Raw genomic sequence first — 24,534 nt, 5'->3', positions numbered from 1 at the left:
AGGTTCATGAGAGGAAATGGAGTGACTTTGTAATTGGGCCTTCATTAAAATGGACTTAAAGACTTTTCTAAGAACATTAATAGAAAGGGCCTTTTGATTGGGACATGGACTTAATAAAATGAGACTTCTTTTTAGGCACTATTGCACCACCAAGATCAAGAAATCACATCCCCACTCTCATTTGGGTTCAAGAAGAGGTCGATTGAATAGACTACATAGATACTGGGGCAATGGAGACTATGCTAAACATGGAGGGGGACGTGCTTGCCATCACCATCAAGGACCCAAGTGATCCTTCTGCTTTCATCATGCTTGCAGCTGGGCAACTTAATAATTGAAAATGGGTTAGGTTTTCTGAGAATACGGGAAAGAAATTTTGTAATGCAAGTTTAGATTTACTTTTTAACATTTTCAATAAGATGAATTCTAATTTGGCTTATTTTGATGTGTCCCATAATATTGAAATTTCACACTTAAATGATTTTAATGAATTTGAAAATGAAATTAATAAAAAATTTGGAAAAGAAATTTGAACTTGTGGAACCAACTTTTGAAACTCTTAATTTGGGCAACAACGAGAATCCATGCTTAATTAAAATTGGCTCAACCCTAAATGAGAAAGAAAGAAAAGATCTCAAAGAGCTTCTCATGAAATTCCAAGAAGTATTTGCATAGTCCTACGAAGATATGCCTAGCATTAATCCCGAGAAAGCCTAACAACAAATTGATACTCAAGTAGAAGTTGAGGCATATGAGAACCAAATGGCTTCTAAAGATCAAGGAAGAGGTCACAAAACAATTGAAGATAGGATTCATCAAACCCGTGCACCAAGCTGATTGGATAGCCAATGTTGTGCTTGTACCCAAGAATGATGGAAAGGTAAGGATGTGTGTGGACTTTAAACAAGGCTTGCCCCAAGGACGATTTCCCTCTCCTTTATATAGATGTCTTAGTGGATAATACCGCCGATAGTGCCTTGATGTCTTTCATGGATGGATTTTCGGGATATAACTAAATCAAGATGGCTCTTAAGCACATGATTAGACTAACTTCACCATTGAATGAGGAATCTATTGTTACACTGTGATGCCATTTGGGCTTAAGAATGCAGTTGCAACTTACCAAAGATTGGCTATAGCTTTGTTACATGACATGATGTATGATGAGGTAGAGGTGTATGTTGATGACATGATCGTGAAGTCCAAAGATAGAGGGGGCCACATAGCTAATTTGAAGAAGTTCTTTGAAAGGATCAAGAAGTATAGATTTAGATTGAATCCACAAAAGTGTACTTTTGGAGTAACTTTAGGGAAGTTGCTAAGTTTTTTATAAGTGATAGAGGGATAAAAGTTGACCCATTAAATATCAAAGCCATATTAGACATGCCTCCACCCAAGAGTGAAAAGAGACAAGAGGATTCTTAGGACGGTTATAGTACATTAGCCGATTCATTGCCAAACTCACCTCCACTTGTGAGCACATTTTCAAGCTTTTGAGAAAGAATGAACCCCTGCATGGAATGATGAGTGTTAGAAAGACTTTGAGCTCATTAAAGAATATATTCGCCATCCACCTATCCTAATACCCCCGAAGCATGAAAAACCACTACTCCTTTGTCTCTCGATCATAGAAGATGTGGTTAGGAGTATGCTTGCACAAGACGATAATGATAAGAATGAGAGAGCCATATACTATCTAAGAAAAAGGTTTCATGATAATGAGACTATATACTTACCCATAGAAAAGTCATGCTTTGAACTCGTGTGGGCCTTGCGGAAATTAAGACATATCATCCTACCTTTCTAGATATGGATAGTGGCCAGAATGGACCCGTTGAAGTATCTATTTGAGAAGCCTGCCTTAAGTGGAAGGTTGTCAAGATGGTTGATCCTATTGGAAGAATTATATTTGAAGTATGTGGCAAGAAAAAATATAAAATGTAGCGTAATGTTAGATTTTTGAGCCAAGAACCCCATTGAAGGAGAGAATGGTAAGGAGGATTTTCCAAATAAGGATACTTTGGACATCGAACTGGGGGCATGGAAGATGTATTTCGATAGAGCTGTGAATCATTATGGAAATGGGATAGGAGTACTCTTGATCACCTTTGATGGATTCCATGTACCTTTGACCATCAAATTGAACTTTGAGGCAAGCAACAATATTGCAGAGAATGAGGCTTGTATTACTGGAATGGATGCTCTTCGAGAGTTAGGGGTGAAAGAGGTAGAAGTCTTTGGAGATTCGAATTTAGTCATATCCCAAGCATAGAAATTATGGAAGGTGAAAGTGGAACACTTGAAACCTTATTAACAATATTTATAGGATTTGACAAAAACCTTTGACAAGATTGAATACACCATCATCCCTAGAGTTCAAAATCAATTTGTGGATGCCTTGGCTATCTGAGCCTTTATGGTTGAAATACCTGAAGGAGTATGGACACAACTCTTAGAGATTGAAAAAAGTTATGAGTTGTTACACAAGGGGAAGACAAAATCTTCGGTCATGGCTATAGAAGAAGGAGTTCCTTGGTGTTATGACACAATGAAGTTCTTGGGATTGGGAGAGTACCCTGACAGTGCTGGTAAGAAAGAGTGTCATTCAATTAGGATGATGGCGATACAATACATCTTATGTGGAGGTTAACTATATAGGAAATCCTATGATGGAATACACCTTTGTTGCTTGAAGAAGGAGGAAGCTGAAAGAGTCATGGAAGAAGTCCATCAAGGAGTTTGTGGTCCTCACATGAATGGGAGAATGTTAGCAAAATCGATTCTAAGGATGGGTTACTATTGGAGTACGATGGAGACAAATTGTGTGGATTTTGTGAAAAGTTTCTACAGCTACCAAACATATGCAAATTTGAACCATGTACGTCTCCATGGCCTTTCTCAATTTGGGGCTTAGATGTGATTGCGAGAATAGCCCCTAAGGCTTCAAATGGACATGAGTATATTCTAGTGGCAATCGACTACTTTACCAAGTAGGTAGAAGCTGCCTCCTACTCTGTGATAAAAGCCAAGCATGTGGCCCGGTTCATAGAGAATAACATCATTTGTTGGTTTGGAGTACCACAAGAGATCATATTAGATAATGGTTCCCATTTTGAAGGAGAGGTTCGAAGGATCATAGAGTTGTACAACATTGAGCATCACAAGTCTTTGCCATACCAAACACAAAATAATGGGTTTGTGGAGGCAGACAACAAGACCATCAAGAATATCTTAGCTAAGATGGTAGTGACATACAAGGATTGGATCGACAAGCTTCCATTCTCTTTATAGGGTTACAAAACTTCTATTTGTGCCTCAACTAGGGCAACCCCTACTCTTTGGTTTATGAGAGTGAAACTGTGCTTCTCGTTAAGGTAGAGATACAATCTTTGAGGGTACTGGTGGAAACCCAAGTCCTAGAAGACAAATGGATGAGAGAAAGATATGAACAGTTGGCCTTGATAGATGAAAAGATAGCTAGAGCACAATACCATGTACAGGGTTATCAAAAGAGGATTGCTAGAGCTTTTAACAAGAATGTGAAACCTAGAAACCTTAAGGAAGTAGATCTAGTCCTAAAGGTACTTAGAGATGAGACTTTCGACCCAAGAGGTAAGATGAAGCCGAGATGGTAAGGGCCTTTTATTATAAAAAAGATCATGTTAGGAGGTGCTACAAGAATTATAGATTTGGATAAAGAAAATATGCTTCGCCCAATCGACCTGGATAGACTCCGAAAGTATAACATTTGAAAAAAAAAGCCTACTAGGTTGAAAACCCGAAAGGGCGTCCTAGGCAAAAGTTAAGGCAAAGAAACTCCGCTAGGTTGAAAACTTGAAAGGGAAATCTAGGCAATATGTAGGGGAAAAGACCATGGACATGGCGAAAATTCCCACAAGGACATCATGGGAAAAATTACATGGCATAGAAAAAAGAAAAGAAAAAGAAAGAAAAGAGAAAAAAAATAAAGACAATAAGCAAAGATAATGAAATGGTTGATTTTCCTATTGCTCAAATTAAAAGATAATAAATTGTTTCCATAGGGGATTTGGAAAATTCCAATCCTTCATTAAATTCAAAATGTAAAGACATGAGAATCATATAGTGTGGAAAAGTACAATTTGGGGCATATTAAGGTAGTTAGTAGGTCCTCTTCCTTTTGTTAGACTTCTAGTAATCTTTCTCTTCTGTAAAAACTGACCTCATGTTAGAAGTCAACAAAATATTGTAACCCAAAGTAGGATGGAGAAACCGAGGGAAACAGATATCCTTAGCCACCATCCTATTAAACCAAGTCTCACAGATCCTGGCTAAGACCTTCTCAGTGAAGACAGAGATATGAAAGATGCCATCATCATTAGGAACTCCTTGATGGTCACCGAATTGCCTTGCAATGCGTCCTGGAGTGTAGTAAGAACAATGTCGAACCCCGATCAAAGGAACACAGTTATCTTTAAAGACACCAATTGACCATGCTTGTAATGCGCCACCATTTCGCCACCCATTGGACACCTAAGGGGGTAAGACGCTTCAAGAACTTAGTGAACTTAGAAGGGTCCATCTCCTTGTTTTTAAGCTTGCGGTCACGATAATGCTTTGGTTGATATTGACTATAAGGGATAGAGGGAGGTTGAAGCAATCGAAGCCTCTTGTATAACCATATTTGAATGAAAGCGGGAAAAGAGAGAGAGAGAGTAAAAGGAAGCATGCGTTTTGGGTGGAAAAAGGAGAGATAAAAGAAAGGGAGAAAAATAATAAATGAAGACGATATATGGAGTCTTGATGGGTTGAAAACCAAAAGGCAATCCATGCAAAAATTAGATGAATCCCGCTAGGTTGAGAACATAGGCAAAAGTTAGGGATCATACCTAAAGGAGGAGAGGGCTCACTGCAAAGAAAGTTGCTTCCCTTCTATGAACGGCATCCAAACCATTAAGAGTTTCATCCAGGATCATGCCTACAAGACTTCCCCTCTTTAGATTGATGACCACCGAAAGTATCCTTTGATCTACATGAGGTGTCTCATGCACCAAGAAGTACCTCACAAGAACTCATAGACAAAAGGAATTGAGATAATGAGAGTGCTGTTCCTAAGCCAAAGGAGCATTCTTTTGAGAAAAGTACATGAAAACCATGCAGATATAAAACTTGTTAACCTTGCACCATCTCTAAGCCATATCAAGAGGAATTCCTAGTTGATGAGCCATGTAAGAGAAATCATCGTCAGTAGTGGGAAGAATGAGAGTACTAATGTCGGGTTCACCCATGATTGCACTAAATTCATCATGAGTACGGCATAATTCCATACCATTGGATTGGAAGAAATGCTGAGTTGGGATCCAAAATTCAGTAGCAGCACAAGGAGAGGTTCATCCACTTTGATTTGATGGTAGGGAAGGAGCAAGAGAGGCCAAGAAGGATGAAAGCATCCTTGAAAGTGGGACTAAGCATCTTTATCCATGCCGAGACCTCCAAAGGGGTGAATTTTACCATTGGGGGACCTTACTGAGTGTTTTCTCAGTTTAGAACACATTTTGTGAGGGTTTGGAGGCCCCAACGACTATTTTATACTTAAAAGAGGTGGCTAGAGTTTTCTGGCACGCGGCATGCTTACGCATGGTCGAGGCTGCATACACAAAGTTAGTCAACACCTGCGTATACAAGCCCGTGTATGCGCACGCAAGGAGGAAGGCAGAATCGAATTCCTTTTTCAATTTGGAGTGTGATTCCTCCATCAAGGCTCCTCCTATGATTCCCACAACTTAAAGGACTACTCAAGGCACAATCAAGCTTAGATTTCAAACATCAAGGACCAAGGAAAATAAAATTGCATGAAAATAAGTACAATTATCCCCATGAGTTGTAAATTAAGTACATATCTTAAATAAAAAAAGAAGTGTAAAAGATATTCTTAAAATACAACCCAATGTCTCAAATAAAATCCAAGATATAGGAATACATATAAAAAAAAAAATTCAAATATCCCCAGTGGGTTCCTAGAAGGTAGGAAGTGCAAAAGAAAATTCAAGAATGCATACAAAAATGACAAAAATACCCTTAGTTGGGTAAAAGATACAAAGACTCTTAAAAAATTCTCTAGTGGATTAAAAGCATCAAGAACATTCCTTGGTAGAATAGAAATCCCTAAGAGAACTCCTCCGTCAGTTATGACCATCAACTGAATCCCCAGTAAAGTACAATATCATGGAAGGACTCCTCCGCAGGTCTAAGGCACAAGGACAACCCCCTCAAGAGTTGTGAAGAAATTTCCCCATGGAATTGATAAAACCCCTTCGCAAGTGAAATCAACACAAGTTCCCTAGTAAGTCATGAAGGAAAAGAAGAAAATTTCCCCTAGTGGACTACACTGTTAGGATTAGTGCCCTTAAATCCTATTGTATGATGCTAAGTATGACATTATGTATGACTTAATATTGTATTAATAAAGTTGTTTTATTATAATCTAAAATAATGGTAACATGAATATTGGACATTATCATATAGTCCATGAGATGTATAGTATGTGATTTATGTGAAAAGTCACAGAAGGTATAAATCATAAGTTCTTTGTAAACTTAGAATTGTAGTTCGTAGTTGGTGATGAAATTGGGCATTTCATCTACGAAGATTATAACATATCAACTAAGATGATTTCTCTTGATCATGGAAGTGGAGACTTCTAGTTGGTATGTTGATATGTTTTAAGAGTTAAGACATATTGAACTGGACCGCTGTGAGACTTATTATTCTCCTAACGACTGTCAAATGAATAATAAATCTCACGACTTATATTTACATGAACTCTTAATTCTGAGAGAATAATGGACATGATCATGAAGTGTATGTTGCTTTGATATATTAGGAGTGAGATCTATAGTAATGGTCAAAACCTCAGTATGTTGGGCAGCCACATTCAGAATGTTAGGCCTAACTACTTTAGTAAATAGTTACTAAAGTATATATTTATGAAATTGGATTTCATAAATATATGATGAATAACTTAAAGAATTAAACCAGGTACTCAAGGATTAAACCGGGTACTTAAAGATTAAGATGTAGTAATCTTTAAAGTGGCAGTCTACATTTATGACTTTGTATTACTACGAATATTTTATGAAGGGGTTGCATGTATAATAAAGTCTTGGGATATAATTTATAAATAAGGCCTAGAGTGCAACTATATTTATATAGTGGTATTAAATATAGTTAATGGTAACTTTGGACTTGTCAAGAGTTGATAGAAAAGCCCAAGGCCCATTGGAGCTAGTGTCTTATTGGTCCCTTTTGGTTCCATTCCAAGCCAAATACTAAAACCCAATTGGAAAGGCCCAAAAGGCTAGCTTAATTAGATAATCAGTTATAAGGAGAGAAACATACAGCATTTTAATGTATGAAAAGAGAGACATCATTGTGAAATGGTGTGTATGTGAGAGTGAGATACTCTATCATTCTCCCTTGGAAACTGATTAAGAGACCATACTTCTTGGGCGTAAAGTGGAATTGGAGTGAAGATTAAAAGTTTTCCCAATTACTTTTAATTTTAGTTTTGATTTTCACCATACCAAGGTACGCTCTTTTGTTCTTGAATTCTAAAATTTGCATAGTACATGTTAACAATTGCGAATGAAGTAGATTTGTTAATTTTTCGCTGTGTATATTTTGTATGCGATACAAACATATATTTTTCCATCATACACACCAGCAACGACTTCCTCCTAGGTCAAAATCACCACCAAAACTCCCCAACAAGCTATATTTCCCTAGTGGACTACACACCATTAAAGACTTCCTCGTAGGTTGAAATTACCAAGAAGGCTCCCCAATATGTCATTAACACACTCTTCAGCAAATCATCCCTCACTGGATCTTTCACTAAGGGCTTCTTCATAAGTCAAAACACCAAGGCAACTTGTGCAGATATCCTCCAGAATTGAATATGTAGGCATAGATCCCATACAAGTCAGAAGAGAAAGTACAAAACTTGTGCACATATTCCCTAGGAATTGAATATGCAGCCACAGAGCATACAAGTTAGAAGAGAAAGTACGGAACTTCTGCACATATCTTTTAGGAATTGAACATGCAGGCATAGACCCCATACCAGTCAAAAGAGAAGAATGCATAGAACTTGTGCACATATCCCAAGGAAATTAAATATGCAGGCACAATAAAAGACGCAGAGATAGAGATAGAGACCAAGGTCACCTCGAGGCAAGAGCCTCATCAGAGTAGATAGATATGGAGATGGAAGACAAGTATTACCTAGGGGCGCAAGCTACCTGGAGAAGTTTGAGGTAAGAGCCCTTGATGGACACCATAGATATGTATCATTTTAAGCTTGTAAGAGGACTTTTTTTTTTTTTGTTGTTGATGGTTGCGGCCATTGGCCATGTCTGTTTTTCTTTTTAAGTAACTCTGGGATAGTGAATCGGTCGTTACTTGTTTCCCAAGCAACAAAGGCGGGAATTCGGGCATATGAATCCCACGCAACTCTACGAAGTTGTACCTCGCCTTATGCATGTGTGTTATGTGCCGTGTGCGTGGGTTAAGGCTCGAGCCATATGTCGAAATAAAATGTTTTGTCTCCTATTCCTTTGATTCCGTTAGTGGAGCTCACGAATCAAAAGAGGGGCATTTGTAGAGACAGCATTTTGTGCCCCTTACGACTCTGGCCCTCGTTCCCCAATGATGGTAAAATTTTAATGCCGAAAGTTCTTTTATGAGCTAAATAAAACTATTTTTGAAAAATAAAGGTCACAGAAACCCTAGGGCATGCGTATGCAAACACGCGAATGCGTACGCATGCTCCAAATCTGCGTACACATGTTTCATGCATGCATACGCATACACGAGCATGCATTTACGATTCCAGAAACTATGAAAGACAAGTTTTCCTGCATTAAAGCTGAGGTTTGGAATGAATCTCACATCATCTTGAAGCTGTTCCAAACCCCCATTTTCTCAATATAAAAAGCCATACATGGTACCTTCTTAAAACACATAGAAAGTTCTAAGGTAAAACCTAATATTCACTAGAAATAGTGAATCAAAGAGGGAGTTTTTTTACAAAACATCCTCAAGTCAATATTCTTCTAATTGAGACCTTTTCTAGTCTTGATATTTGAGTTTAGAAATTTACTAATCAATTTTGTTTGGTTGTGAATAGATTGACTGAGGGGAACAGTCAAAATCAAGTATGAAAAGCTTTGTATTAGAGGTATTAAGTTCTAATCTTTTCCTTTTTCTCTTTTCTTTGTTTTAATCCTGTTTTTTTTTTAATTTTTTAATTTTTTTATATTCTTTTTTCTTGTTTTGTTTATGTTTTAACATGTTTAGGTAGCCAAAGGTTTAGTAGCTTTTTGTTTTAAAGAATTTTAGGTAGTTAGATTTAATAGTTTTAGTTGCTACTCTGTTTTGTTCTTGTTGTTTCTGGGTTAGGGTTTGGGCGTGTATGTGTGCATATGTGTTTTGCATGCATACGCATTCCTAAAGTATGCGTACGCATAGAACTGGGCTACGTACAGAGGCCTTATGTATGTGCACGCATACTCGTGCCTAGAAACCCTAATTCGACCTTTTCTACTTTTGTTTCTTTATTTCTTTTGTTTAATATGCATTTGTTCGAGCTTGTTTCCATATGTACTTGTCCCTATTTCTCTGATTGTTTGTTTCATTATCCTTAACATGTTAGATTAGGGATTCCCTTTAATGTTTTCTTTAATATACCATGAACATGCATATGATATGATCATTTATTGATACATAGGTGCTGTGATACAGTAAGGTAAGTGGGGTAAGACATGCATCCACATGGGCATGCATTTATCTTGTGCTTTGCAGATGGATATGAACATGCTTGGTTGAATGATATGTATTAATGTTGGGATACCTATCACATGCTTGTTTGATTCTAACATGCCTATGTTTCTGCCCTTTCTGATATCTTGTTTGTTTGCTGTCTTGGATGGGTTAATATGATATGCATGAGAGATGTATGCTAGGCTTCATGTGGATTGCCATGGTATATGTATGCTAGGGTTTTAAGATGATTGATGCCATGTTGTATGCTTAGATGTATGCTAGTGTGTGTGTGAGTTTAGTATGCAATATTGAACATGCCTTTAATGAGATTAAGACGTAAGACACTATGAGTGGAAGTCGGCCTACGGGTTGGGTGGGGTTGGATGCCTAACACCTTCTCATTTCCATACCTAAACTCTGAACCCATACTTTGGTAGTAAGATCAGTCCTTCCACGTAAATGTGCTATATATATGGTTCCTAGACTTAAACTAGGTGACGACTCCAACATCTTTTCTCTGCCCCAGTACACTTGGCCGAGGTGTACTCCCCTCCAAGAAGAAAGACGTTGTGCCCACACCTACAAAATCCCCATACTTGACAGTGTGCTAGCTTGCTTTTATATATATATAATAAAGAGTATATTTGTGCGTGGAGATTGACTAATCTACATTGCTTACAAAATGTACAAGGAACATTCATGGTCAAGAGCACGTGCAAGGTATGGAAGGTGGGGTTCTTTATGCTAAAAAAGCCAAGATATAGCTTTAGCCGATTCTGCACAACAAATGTCTTTGTGGAATTGGTTTATCCTAAAGGGTTCACCAGTGACACATTGATGATAAAGTTTATTAGTTATGGGTTTTTGGGAATGAAGGTGACACACTGATGATAAAGTTAATTATTTATGAATTTTGAGAAGTAAAATGTTAGAGTTCCCGACTATTTTACAAACTAATAATGTTGTGGGTGGTTATTAGTAGGTATAAAAGTGATATTATTGATGAGCCTAAATGATTAAGAATTGACCACAACAATAGTTTGTAAAAATCATGTAAAGTAGTTTGTGACTGTAGTATTACTCTTTTGGGAATGAAGGTGTAATTTTGTGATATATGTCATTCTAGTCTAGTGTCATTTAGGGGATAGTTGGGCAGCTCAATGTTTTGATCCACTTTAGAAGAGAGGGGGGACATATTCGATCGCATTGAGGTTGTTGTGGTGCAATGAAGATATGAATATTAATTTATATGGTTGGTGCTTATTTTTAGATGAGGGAATTGGTGACATGGTGAGATTGGCGGGACGATCTCCCATAGTCTTGCCTTACCGAAATGATGATAATTTGCTGTTGTTAGTAACTTTGGCCAAGTCTGCTCTTTGCTTTGTTCATGCATTTTTTGACCCCTACACAAGGTGACAAAGATATAGAAGCAATTGGTGGTAAGAGCACTAATAATGATGGTGTTAAATTGCTAAAATGCTAAATTTAGCACCATAAACCACAAAAATTATGCTACATTGATGGTGCCATATCTTAAAAAATTTGAAATCTTGCTTAAATATTTGTTTATTATTTTTCTATCATTCAGCCTCTCTCTCTCTCTCTCTCTCTCTCTCTCTCCATTTCACTGACCTATGGTGGTGGGTCACACCTTGGGTTGCCGTGGGTTACTATGGGTTGGGTTGATCAGCTTGTGGTGGTTAGGTTCGTGGATTTTTGTCGGTTGTTGTGGTGGTTGGGTTGGTGGGTTGCCATGGGTTGGTCAGTGGGTTGTTGTGAGGTTCATAGCAAGACAATTTGAGCTAGGGTTTATGAGTTGATCAGTGGCACCAATGTGTTGGTTGGCTTGTGATTTGTGATGTGTTGGTCGGCTTGTGGTTTGGATGGTGGTTTTGGTGAAAGGAAGAGAGTAAGAGAGACGGAGAAGAGGACCATTGATGTTCAAAGAAGAGAAAGAGACAGAGTAAGAGAGTGAAAGACATGAAGAATAAAGAAAGAATATTAAAATGAAGTGCTAAAAAAAATAGAACCATTGATGTTGGGTGTGTTATAAAGTGATGTGTTAAAATAGATGAAGTGAGTTTTTGAGATGCTAAAAGCTTTTTGCACCACCATTATGAATACTCTAAGTTTTTTTTTTTGTTTTGTTTTTTTTTTTTTGAAGAGCTTAAAATGTTTGAGATGTGCTCTTAGATGGAAACTCTATTACAATTGTGAGAGGTCTTTTGTTAAGTGAATGAAACTTATCTATAATAATTATTCAGAATACAATATCATGGTATTTTCTCTACTCACATAATAGTGGATCACATAATTAATAATTTTCTACTTATATAAGGTGGGGCACATTATTGATGATGTAGGAATTGGCCTAGAGTGTTTCATAAGATGGAAAGTGCAGCAAGTATGAAAAAAACGCAACAAGGTGTTTGCACTACCAAAAATGAGGACTATAGCGGTGTTGATAATAGCTTAATTTTGTATATTTATATAATTATTAGAAATTGTTATTATACTTATTTTAAGTTAATTCATGCATTTTATATTTGGTTTTGATTTGTGCTTAATTGAATTTTAATGTGTGAATTTGTCTTTTATAGAAGAATGAAATTAAATAAGTGGATTTGTGCAAAGAAGAAGGCTAATGGAGTTTACTTTTACAAGGGCCATGATGAAGTTAAAGAAGGCCAACCCAATTAAATTCTAGTCCAATTGGAGCAAGGAATCAAAGGAAATTTGCACCAAATCCAAGTCCAATTGGAGCTGCTGTAGAACATAATTTAGATTTTCTTAAAGTTTCTTTACAATATTTAGAGTTTTATTTGTGTTTTGGCTTACTATAAGACTTGCTAAGGTAAGGGGTGAAACCCAACCATTTATTGGTATGTTTTTAACAATTATTTATTGGTTTAATGCTTATGCTTTTATGTTTTTTTTTTAAAATTTTTTATTGATTTACTCATCTAGAAAATTTTTTAGTTCTGTATAATTCTTTGATTTATCGTAGACTCTGGTCATGTTAAATGCTTAGTATTTCCTACGAACTAATTCATTAGTTTTGTTTTGCCTAAAATCAATCAATTTCATGAAACTACCTTTAGATAACTTGGTAAGAGATTTCTAGTAATGTTATTGTTGTTTTGTGGAAATATGTATGGGTAAAAAAGTGTGTGAAAATATGTGTAATGTTGTTTAAACATTGAAAACTGTTGTTTAAACATTGAAAACTGTTGTTTAAACAATAGTACCAAACACCCCCTTAATTATTGAGATCTTGTTGTTAAATCGTCCGACTAAGATCATCATTCGTATGAATTTTAGTTGAGTTATAAAATAAATATTGTTAAGACTACCAATAGATATGTTCTGTGTGGATCCCTAAACCTTAGGGCCTTAATATATTCTTATTTCTTCTTACCTTTACTAAATCATCAAAATCTCTTATATTAAATTTTATTATTTTAGTTTTATTTTCTTGTAGTTTGCCAATCAATTCCATCTGGGTCTATAGCGGCGTTTTGGAAAGCGCCACTATAGACTTGGACCTATAGTGGTGTTCTTTGCTGCTATAAGCAAATTTTTATATATTTTTTAATTGGCTATAGGGTATAGATCAATAGTGGTGTTTCTAAAAAACTATTATAAACCAATTTTTTTTTTAACTGGCTATAGCAGTGTTTTAAAACTCCGCTATAGGGTATAGGACCTATAGCGGCCTCTAAAAATGCCGTTGTATATATAATTGTTTTTGGCCTGGATAGAACTAGTTTCTAGTCATTCCACAAATATATCACCTGTTTCTAACTCCATAAACATATCTCACTATCCATAAAAATGCAGCTATATATATAATAATTTTTTTGTCCTGTGATAGGTCAAAAATGTGTTGACCGCTTGTGATGAATTAACCAATTAATCAGCCAAGTGAATTAATTAGGTTCAATTACATGCAGCGAGTGTGGCAGCACAAAAAAATCACCAAATAACTAAATCTAGCGGAAATTAAATTTGACATGGTGATTTGTTTACGAATGGGGAAAACATACACGACAAAAACCCCACCGGGTGATTTTAACGTCACCACTCCCGAGAATTCACTATTATCACAACAAGTCGTTACAAGTAAAGGAATTCTAGTACCTTATACCAACCTAAAGTTACACCCTTACCCCAATACCCATTGGACTTGTTCTGTAGTGACAATCTCTCCTTTATATTACACGGCTCCCAGTACGTGACTAACCAATTGATGCGCGAATCCCAGTACGTGATTAACTCCACAGCAACCCCTTGATTGTTGTAGTTGATTTGCAGCAACTTCACATAGAAACACCAATAAGATCTTTAATATTGGTGCAAGAGACTTTGCTTGGTTACAGAACCCAAAGGCGTACAAGAAACGCAGCAAGAACTCTTTCTTCTGTAGGAGGAGGCTAGGGTTTCAAAAAGAAAACCTTATGAAGCTTTCTAAGGTTAGGTTTTTATTTTTCCACCTCCTTTAAATAGGAGCTTAATGGGCTCTCCTATTCCAAATAGGTTTACACAAACCTTGGGCTTTCCTAGTCCAATAAGAATTATACAAACCCACAAACAAATAGCCTTTTAGAGTAAAAATGTTTCTGGCTATAGTCTGAATCCCGTAAGCTCGATAGATCGAGACATGTGTCGAGCTTTAATGAATCTCGACAGATCGAGCTTCTGTCGAGGAGGTATCGAGACCTGCAGATTACACTTTTCTTGAGCAGTTCTTGAGTAATCTTCATGTCTTCAATTTAACCACTTGTAATGATTATCTTGAACCTACATAGATTTACCCAAATACAAGTAAAGTGCATTTTGTCAAAGGATATGCCAATTACATAAAAATATGTCCCTAATAATCTCTCCCTTTGGCAATCCGTGACGAAGCCACAAGAGTACATTGAATGTCCTAGAATACATTCTATTCAAGATTACAGAATAAATAAGCCTAGTTTAAAAGATCTGAACCTTGGAAGTTGTTGCAAGAAGAAGGTTCGGAATCTTGACTTGGCTTTAACTTGTCTTTCTTGAAAGGCACTAAACAAAACACATCAAGGTACCATGTGGAAAATAATGACAAGTTAAATAAATAAGAAACATGTGTATAAAGAGAGAAAAGAAACAACACATGTGAGATAAAGATTGAAGCACATACATCATCATCAAATATAGAAACAACACATGATGTATGTAAATGGTTACAAAACCAAAAGATACACAATAGAAAAATATATCAATATCAATGTGTATCAAACTAACTCTCCCCCTAAGTTAGTTACATCAGAAACTTTCTTCCCTTTAACATGAAGTTCCCCCCTAAGTCTATTACTCCTCTTGAGGAATGACATTCAATTCTCAAATTTCTCTCCCTTTTTGACACGATTGTCAAATGGCATAAAAAGCCAAAAGACTTGACTGGAGATAGACAGAAAACTGATATAGAGGGAACGAAGAGAACAAGGAACCATAGACCTACAAGAAAAAGAAAACAAGATGCTGTGGATACAAAGAGAAAAAAATGCAAAACAAAGAAAAATGAAATGCATGCAAGGGTATCTTGATTGATTGAGAGATGTTGAGAGGTGTCGAGATTTAAAGGTTCAACAGATATTGCTATCGAGTAGCTATCCAGAGGTGTCCACAACAAGAATGAGCTCGATGGATCGAGGAGCTATTTAGAACTATCAAGATTGCGATAAAGAAAAGTTGAAGAATCTCGATAGATAGCCTATCTGTCGAGAGCTATTGAGGAGCTATCGAGATTGCTTAAAACAATTTTTCAAAAAATGAAAAACACAGACATGAATGCAATCAAACATGCTACTTAACCAAAGATCCAAAAAACATTTTAATCTCTCAAAAACATCTCTCAACAAGAAAAATGTCATGCAATTATATCCAAAAACACACACACACACACATACACACACACACACATACACACACACACACACACACACACACACACACACACACACACACACACAAAACAAATCTAACCAATTTTATATTTCAAAAATAAGTTAAGACAGTTTAGTGAGCATACATTAGCGCATGTAACCTTGTGATTGCTTCCAAATCACATTGTGTCTGCACATGTATCAAAAGTAGCAAAGAATATTGCGTGTTGTGTGTGAAAAATATCGCAAGATTGCATAAATGTCTCTATGTTATGACGATTTGAGATATGAGTAAATCAATTTAACTCACACAAGATCATAACTATTTGATGGGGACTATCACCTTCGAGGTACATCTTATAACTCCCACATCTCCTAGAATACACGCTTGTAATCATATATAAAGCATTTTGATCTTTTTGCTTTTATTGTTTCTTTACATCTTTTTCTTTTATTAAGTATATCATGCATGGGCATACAAGAGAGAGAAAAGAAATATCCAATTATGTTAAGCTTTTTGACATTGCACTTTTGCTATGCCGAAGCATACATATGTCATTTCATGATTGATGGGCAACAGTGGTGAGATGTTTATTTATGCATTTCTCTTAGGATTTTTTAGTTCTTCCCGTAAAAAAGAGTGATACGAGTGTTAAGTACAAGAGATTACTTACTCTTACTCATCACAAACAAAGAGCCACAAAGCTCACTTGCTTAGTTGTGCATAAAGATGCTCATCTAAGCTATAAGAGATACAAAGTTTAGAAAATTTTATTTCATTGGCCATTCAAGGTACGCGGCTTATGTATGTATGCAACTTACTTCTTTGCACGAATCCCAGTACGTGACTAACTCCACAGCAACCCCTTGATTGTTGTAGTTGATTTGCAGCAGCTTCACATAGAAACACCAATAAGATCTTCAATATTGGTGCAAGAGACTTTGCTTGGTTATAGATTGTTTGGTTATAGAACCCAAAGGCGTATAAGAAACACAGCAAGAACTCTTTCTTCTGTAAGAGGAGGCTAGGGTTTCAAAAAGAAAACCTTATGAAGCTTTCTAGGGTTAGATTTTTCTTTTTCCACCTCCTTTAAATAGGAGCTTAATGGGCTCTCCTATTCCAAATAGGTTTACACAAACCTTGGGCTTTCCTAGTCCAATAAGAATTAGACAAACCCATAAATAAATAAGCTTTTAGAGTAAAAACATTGCTGGCTATAGTCTGAATCCTGTAAGTTCGATAGATCGAGACATGTGTCGAGTTTTAATGAATCTTGATAGATCGGGCTTCTGTGGAGGAGGTATCGAGATCTGCAGATTGCACTTTTCTTGAGCAGTTCTTGAGTAATCTTCATATCTTCAATTTAACCACTTGTAATGATTATCTTGAACCTACTCAGATTTACCCAAATACAAGTAAAGTGCGTTTTGTCAGAGGATATGCCAATTACATAAAAATATTTCCCTACCATCTTGGTCATTCCATAAACATATCATCTTGTTTGAAACTCCACAAAGTTCTAAACTAACTACAGCGCTTGCGCTTTCGAAACTACCAAATGTCGATACAATAATAAGCTAAAATATATTGATTGAAATGCGAAATCAAAGAAGATAGTAAAAATTCATAGACATTATATATATATATATATATATATATATATATAAACAGCTAAACATTCTACTTTATACTCTGAATACAAGTAAATAACCATTATGTATACTTGGAGCAGCTGGAGAATATTCATCCATCCATATCATCATCATCATCTATTTGAATATAATAGAGGCAACATTGTAACAAAATTTACCAACAACATTACTAATGGCTAATATATCAAACCACTGTTAGGATATGTGCCTTTTAAATCATATTGTATGATACTATGTATGACATTATGTATAATTTATTGTTGTGATTAATAAAGTTGTTTTATTATTATGTAAAATAATAGTAACATGAATATTTGGACATTATTATATAGTTCATAAGATGCATAGTATGTGATTTATGTGATTTAGTCACAGAAGATATAAATCACAAGTTCTTTGTAAAATCAGAATTTTAGTTCGAAATCGGTAATGAAATTGGGCATTTCATTTGTGAAGACTATAACATATCAACTAAGACGATTTATCTTGATCATGGAAGTGGAGACTTCTAGTTGATATGTTGATATGTTTCAAGTGTTAAGAAATATTGAACTAGACTGCTATGAGATTTATTATTCTACTAATAACTGTTAAATGAATACTAAATCTCACGACTTCTATTTACATAAACTCTCAATCCTGAGAGAATAATGAACCTGATCATGAAGTGTAGGTTGCTTTGATATATCAAGAGTGAGATCTAAAATCACGATCAAAACCTCAGTATGTTGGGCAGCCACATTTAATGTTGAAGGAACATATATTCTCAAGATGGAATTCATAATCTCTTAACGGAGATATAAAATATTCCCTTGAGATAAGTTTAATGGGTTTGGTTATTTAGAGTGTTAGGCCTAACCATTTTAGTAAGAAGTTACTAAAATAGATATATTTGTGAAATTGGATTTCATAAATATATGATGAATAACTTAAAGGATTAAACTGGGTACTCAAGGATTAAGATGTAATAATCTTCAAAGTGATAGTCAACATTCATGACTTTGTATTACTACAAATATTTTAATGAAGGGGTTGAATGTAAAATAAAGTCTTGGGATATAATTTATTAATAAGGCCTAGAGTGCAATTATATTTATATAGTGGTATTAAATATAATTAATGGTAATTTTGGGCTTATCAAGAGTTGATAGAAAGGCCCAAAACTCATTGAAGCTAGTATCTTATTTGTCCATTTTGGTCCCACTCCAAACTACATACTAAAGCCCAATTGGAATGGCCTAGAAGGCTAGCCCAATTAGATAGTCGGTTATTGGTGTGTTGTCGTAGACAACCAAAAATGAAAACTATACTCCTAAAAATATATGTAGTAGTGCGAGTAAGGATCATTCCCACGGAGAGTATCTAGCCTAGTTTTATGCAACGTGAACAAGGAAGGGGGTTTGAGTATAGTGAAAACAGTTTTAAGTAAAACAACATAAGAACAATTCAAATTAAAGTATCGAATTCAATCAAAAGAACAAACCTTGGTCTAAGTCAACATCCACCATCAGAATTTTACAACTGATCATCAATGTAAATATATATATCAATTCACACTTTGAATGTTCACTGTTGGAACTATTTTCCTATTTCTCCTTAGTCGCAGTTAATTAGAAAACAAGCGATCTAATTAACCCTAACTACTAAACAACCCAAGACAAGCGCTAAATGTTTAATTTAGTAGCAGCCTTAAGAACTAGAGAGATTGATGAAGCTAAACAACACAAACACAAGCGGTTGCATTTAATTTAGTCAAGCGTTCTTCCTAAGATCTAATAATTTCTTATGCAACAAATCATTAAATCTTGGTTGCTTCACAAGTTAGAGGGATCAAAAAATTACGAATTTGATATCTAACCTAGCGGTAGATTGCAACAAATAATAAACTTGTGGGCCTCCTAGTAATTAAATGAGACAATCTTGAAAATAGGTACAGAAGAACATCCGAGACTTAAAGCATAAAATTTAACAGTAAAAACAAATTAGATGTCACAGTTTTATTGATTCTAAGGCTTCCGTTTCCTTCGACCAAGTATAAAAGTTTTAGCCATGCAGGGCTATGACAGAAACTCATAGGAGAAGTCAGAGAAGAGGGGAGAGAGAGGCGTGTATGTGCAATCTGATTTCTCCTCCCCTCTTTTACACATTAATTCCCCCTTTCCTAAGCCTACAAAATCTCATAAAAATATTCTAAATAATAATATCCAAATCTGACTAATTAAGGAAAAATATTAAAAATAAAACGGAGTCCTAATATAACTAGGAAAGTGGAGTTTTTTAGCTGGAACTTTCATGCACTAGATCTGGAAGTTTCTGAAATAAACCGCATCAGGTATTAGAATTTTAGACAAAGGAACAGTCCAGAACGTCAGCAGTGCAGGTGCAGCAACTTCAAGTTCAATTTCGACCTTGATGCATCCCGTATCTCTCGAAACTCAAAACAGGAAAGTTGTAGAGCTTTGTCTTGGTATTCCATAGCATCTTGAATCATATCAATTGGAGCTCTTATGAGAGAGTTATGCCAAGATTATGAAGCGATGTCAAAGCTGTCCAGAATCGCCCAATTAACTACATTTTGCACTTAATGCCTCCATTTGCATCCTAAATAAAAATATAAGAATAATAAGTACATTTAGGCACCAAATAAGTATAAAAGACTAAATATTAAGGGAGAAAAATATGACAATTTGCATTCTCATCAGTTATATATAAGGAGAAAAACGTAAAGAATTTTATAAGACATATGAAATGGTGTGTATGTGAGTGCAAACCACTCTCTTATTCTCCCTTGAACACATACGTGTAAGATAATTGAGAGACCACACTTCTTGGGCATTAGTGGAATTGGAGTGAAAATTAAAAGTGTTTCCAAGTACTTCTAATCTTTGGTTTTTGAATTTCACCGCACCAAGGTATGCTCTCTTGTTCTTAAATTTTGAAATTTACATAGTACATGTTATCAATTGCAAATGAAGTAGATCCGTTAATTTTCCGCTGCATGTGTTTTGTATGCGATACAAACTATGTTTTCCAACAATCACATTAATCCATTAAATACTTTACCTGAGTCTACATTGAAGTATGCACTTGTAGGCTAAATTTGTCCATCATTTTTTAAATTGGGCATCCCATTCCATTCTTTGATTTCTCTCTTCAGCTTGTAACTGGGTCAGTGTTTCTACTTGAGTCTCCAATTTTGTAACCCTTTGGTTACTGGCATGGGACGTTGGTAGAGTCATAGTGTACCATTAATCGTCTCTTGTCTTTCTACTAGATGGGGTTGGTCCAAAACCCACCCCACATACCCACCCATGGCGTTCTAGGCCCATCACTTAGTAAACACATCATTTTTTGCCCAAAGGACTCCTCCACCTCTGCTCTCTCTCGTTAATTGGGATCTAGAAATAGTGAGTAGTTCTTGTAACCTATTTTTTTTACAATTGTACCAAATAGCATATTAGGTTCTATGTATAATGCAAAGAGTTTTGAGTATTTTTAACCAATAATTACTGACGCCCATGTTTCTTTTTCCTATAACATGTTCATTATATCCATTACAATAATAATAGGGTGAAGAGGTATTTAAGCCTGATGAGGAATGAAGAAAAATTAAATTACTCCAGACCGTCCATAGCATCCACACCAGCAGCCATCCAGAAGAAAGCACCAAGACGAGGCTAACGCCCATGGTCGTCCATAGGTGAAAACACACTCGCAGCACTCGTCCTAGGAAAGCTATCATCCCCGTCCTGAAGGGGTTCGTCCACAAGAGGACCCCTGGACGAGACCTTTACACTTGGGAATTACTGAGTACATTTCACCACTCCGCAACATACGCATAACTTCCAATGATCGTTGTATGAGAAAATATAACTCCTAAACGGTTGTGGAAGTTATCCCTGAACCCTCGCACCTCCTCAAATCTAGGGGAGGTTACAATCCCAATAACTATTCCTAGGACACTATATAAATACCCATTCAGACCAGAAAAAGGGACGCTTTTATATTTCCCAAAAATTTGGAACTCCGAAAATAAAGAGAGAAAACTAACTTTGCCATCGGAGGGTTCTTGGCCGGCAACCCTAGTCACCTTTGATCGCTTTTCTTTCTTTTCCAGGCCATCAAAGGAGCAAGCAGTCCTGTCAAGTCCGAAGCATCCAGCCTATTGATTTTCTTTGCATCATCAGTTGGTGCCGTCTGTGGGAATCTATTCATTGTTCTTTTCGTTCGACTATCTGTTTTTGTTGTCAACGATTAGCCTTTCCCAGACAAAAGGTTGAATGGTTCGAACAAGATCAAGGGCTACCAGCCCAGGCCACCAGGAGAGTAGGGATGCTTCTAGTAATCCCCTTCGTGATTGCAGGATAGCGCCTGTTATGCAACCGCCTTCTGTTCAACATATACAATCCATGGCTGCCGCTATGGCAGAACTTACCCGTCAGAATCAGGAGTTGAATAGGGAGATCAACCTTAGGAGGCAGCGCCAAGATGGGCACACGGAAGGATGAGCCCAGAGTCAGGAAGGTGGAGGAGAAAATGTTGAGTCCGAAAATCAGACAAGGGGTACCGCTTCAAGAAGAGTGCCACACTTGGAAAGAGAGATGGACCAAATGAGAAAAGCCATGGATGAGATGAGGGAGAATATGAGGCGGGCAAACCCAGTGGATGATTTAGTTCACCGAATAGACTCCCCTTTCACAGCTTCTATCAACAGTCATCCCCTATCTTCGAAATTCAAAATGCCTTCCTTGGATTCGTATGATGGAAATCGTGACCCGTGTGATCACATTGCTACTTTCAAGACGACCATGCACCTTCAAGGGGTCTCGGACAAGATTATGTGCAGAGCTTTTCCTACCACACTAAAGGGACCAGCGCGGGTGTGCTTTAGCAAAATACCCCCAAACTCAGTGGGGTCGTTTGAAGAGTTGAGTAAGTTGTTTGTCAATAATTTCATTGGAGGACAACGCCACAAACGTTCCTCTTCTAGTTTGCTGACTATAGAGCAAGGGGAAAATGAGAATTTGCGGTCCTTCATTACCCGGTTTAATAGGGAAGCCTTGATGGTAGACGAAATGGATGACAAGTTATTGTTGGCTGCCTTCCATAATGGGGTCAATTCTGACTTGTTCATCCATAAGCTCTACGAGCAAGAACCACAGACTATGGCTGAACTCGTCCATTCGGCCCAGAATTTCATGAATGCTAAGGACGCTATCATAGCCAAGAAGAGAAAGAGAGCAGAGTGCTCGGAAGCAGGCCACCAGCGTTACTCAGATCAAGGACCTCGTCCAAAGAAGGCTCGGGTAGACGAGAGAAAAGACAAGGATGGTAAGAAGGCAAGTTCCTCAACGAGGAATCAACAATACACACCCTTGACTATGCCATTAGAGCAGGTTCTTATGCAGATCAAGGATGATCCGTCCTTGAAGTGGCTGGATAAGATGAAAGGAGATCCTAACAAGCTCAATAAGAGCAAGTATTGCCACTTTCATAGAGACCACAGGCATGACACGGACGAGTGCTTTGATTTGAAGTAGCAGATAGAGAATCTCATTAGACAAGGAAAGCTAAGGAACTTCCTTGGACGAGACTAGAGAGATGAGAAATTGAAAGCCAAGGTGGAAGAGTCATCACGACCCTCATTAGGAGAGATAAGAGTGATTATCGGAGGAAACTCGACAGCGCAGTCATCCAAGTCAAGGAAGACATACTTGAGGGTGGTGCAGAACATCTAGCTGTCTGGACGACATCCTAAGACGAGGGAAGTAGACGAGCAGGCCATTACGTTCACAGATGAGGACGCAGGACGATTTCACCACCCATACAATGATGCGATAGTCATCACCCTACTCATTGCTGACTACATGACCAGGAGGGTGTTGATAGACAATGGCAGTTCTGCAGACATTTTGTATTACCCCGCCTTCTAGCAAATGAGGCTAGGACGAGATCAGCTTCGACCAGTGAATTCGCCATTGGTGGGATTCGGAGGAATGAAGGTGCAACCAGTGGGCACCATCACATTACCAGTGGTCGTTGGAACATATCCAAATCAGATAACCAAGAAGGTAAATTTCCTTGTTGTTGATTATGCATCGTCATATAATGCGATTATTGGAAGACCAACTCTGAATGGTTAGAAGGCGGTAACCTCTACCTACCACTTGTCCATCAAATTCCCGACTGAGCACGGAGTGGGCCAAGTACAAGGAGATCAATTGGCCGCTAAAGAGTGCTACTTAGCCATGCTGGCGATGGACGAGCATATACAGGCAATGAGTACAGACGGGAGAAGGATCGCAGCGGAACCCACTGAGGTGTTAGAAGACGTCCCTTTGGACGAGAACCAGCCTGAGAAGTTTACTAGAATTGGGGAGAGCATGGAAGAAGAGGCAAAGCATGCTTTGGTCCAGTTTTTGAAGAAAAGCCTCGATGTCTTTGCATGGAGTCATGAAGACATGCCTAGCATTGATCCAAGTGTTATTACTCACAGCCTGAACCTGTGTCCCTATTCAAAACCAGTGCGACAGAAGAAAAGGGTTTTCGCTCCTGAGTGAGACAATGCCATCAAGGAAGAAGTCCAGAAGTTGGTTACCGCGGAGTTCATCCGAGAAGTTTATTATCCAGATTGGTTGGCGAACGTAGTCATGGTGAAGAAAGCTAACAGCAAGTGGCGAATGTGCGTGGACTTTACTGACTTAAACAAAGCTTACCCCAAGGATGGTTACCAATTGCCACGCATTGACCAGCTGGTGGACTCGACGGCAGGTCATAGGGTGCTGAGTTTCATGGACGCCTTCTCAGGCTACAACCAGATAAAGATGGACGAAGTGGATCAAGAAAAGACCTCATTCATTACAAGCCAAGGGTTGTATTGCTACAAAGTGATGCCCTTCAGTTTGAAGAACACATGGGCAACTTACGAAAGATTGGTTAACCACATGTTCCGTCCTCAAATCGGGCAAAATGTGGAGGTTTATGTAGATGATATGCTGGTGAAAAGCCTGGACGAGGACAATCATTTGGACGACCTTCAAGAGACTTTTAATACACTTCGGCGGTAAAACATGAAATTAAATCCAAGCAAGTGTGCTTTTGGAGTTTCGTCGGGGAAGTTTTTGGGGTTCATGGTTTCGTACAGAGGAATTGAAGC

At 37.3% G+C, this 24,534-nt stretch overlaps 1 protein-coding gene across 1 annotated transcript; it reads left to right on the top strand.

Annotated features, from left to right (window-relative positions):
- The first annotated feature begins 2,047 nt into the window (after nt 1-2,047).
- Nucleotides 2,048-3,635, top strand: LOC142635086 (uncharacterized). Its single transcript, XM_075809301.1, has 3 exons — nt 2,048-2,227; nt 2,995-3,243; nt 3,324-3,635. The coding sequence occupies exons 1-3, from the start codon at nt 2,048-2,050 to the stop codon at nt 3,633-3,635; spliced, it is 741 nt and encodes a 246-aa protein (XP_075665416.1).
- The last annotated feature ends 20,899 nt before the right edge of the window (nt 3,636-24,534 follow it).

Source organism: Castanea sativa, chromosome 5, assembly GCF_040712315.1.
Source record: "Castanea sativa cultivar Marrone di Chiusa Pesio chromosome 5, ASM4071231v1".
NCBI lineage: Eukaryota > Viridiplantae > Streptophyta > Magnoliopsida > Fagales > Fagaceae > Castanea > Castanea sativa.
Note: the sequence above shows the minus strand (reverse complement) of the source record. Positions and strands in the feature narration are given on the sequence as shown.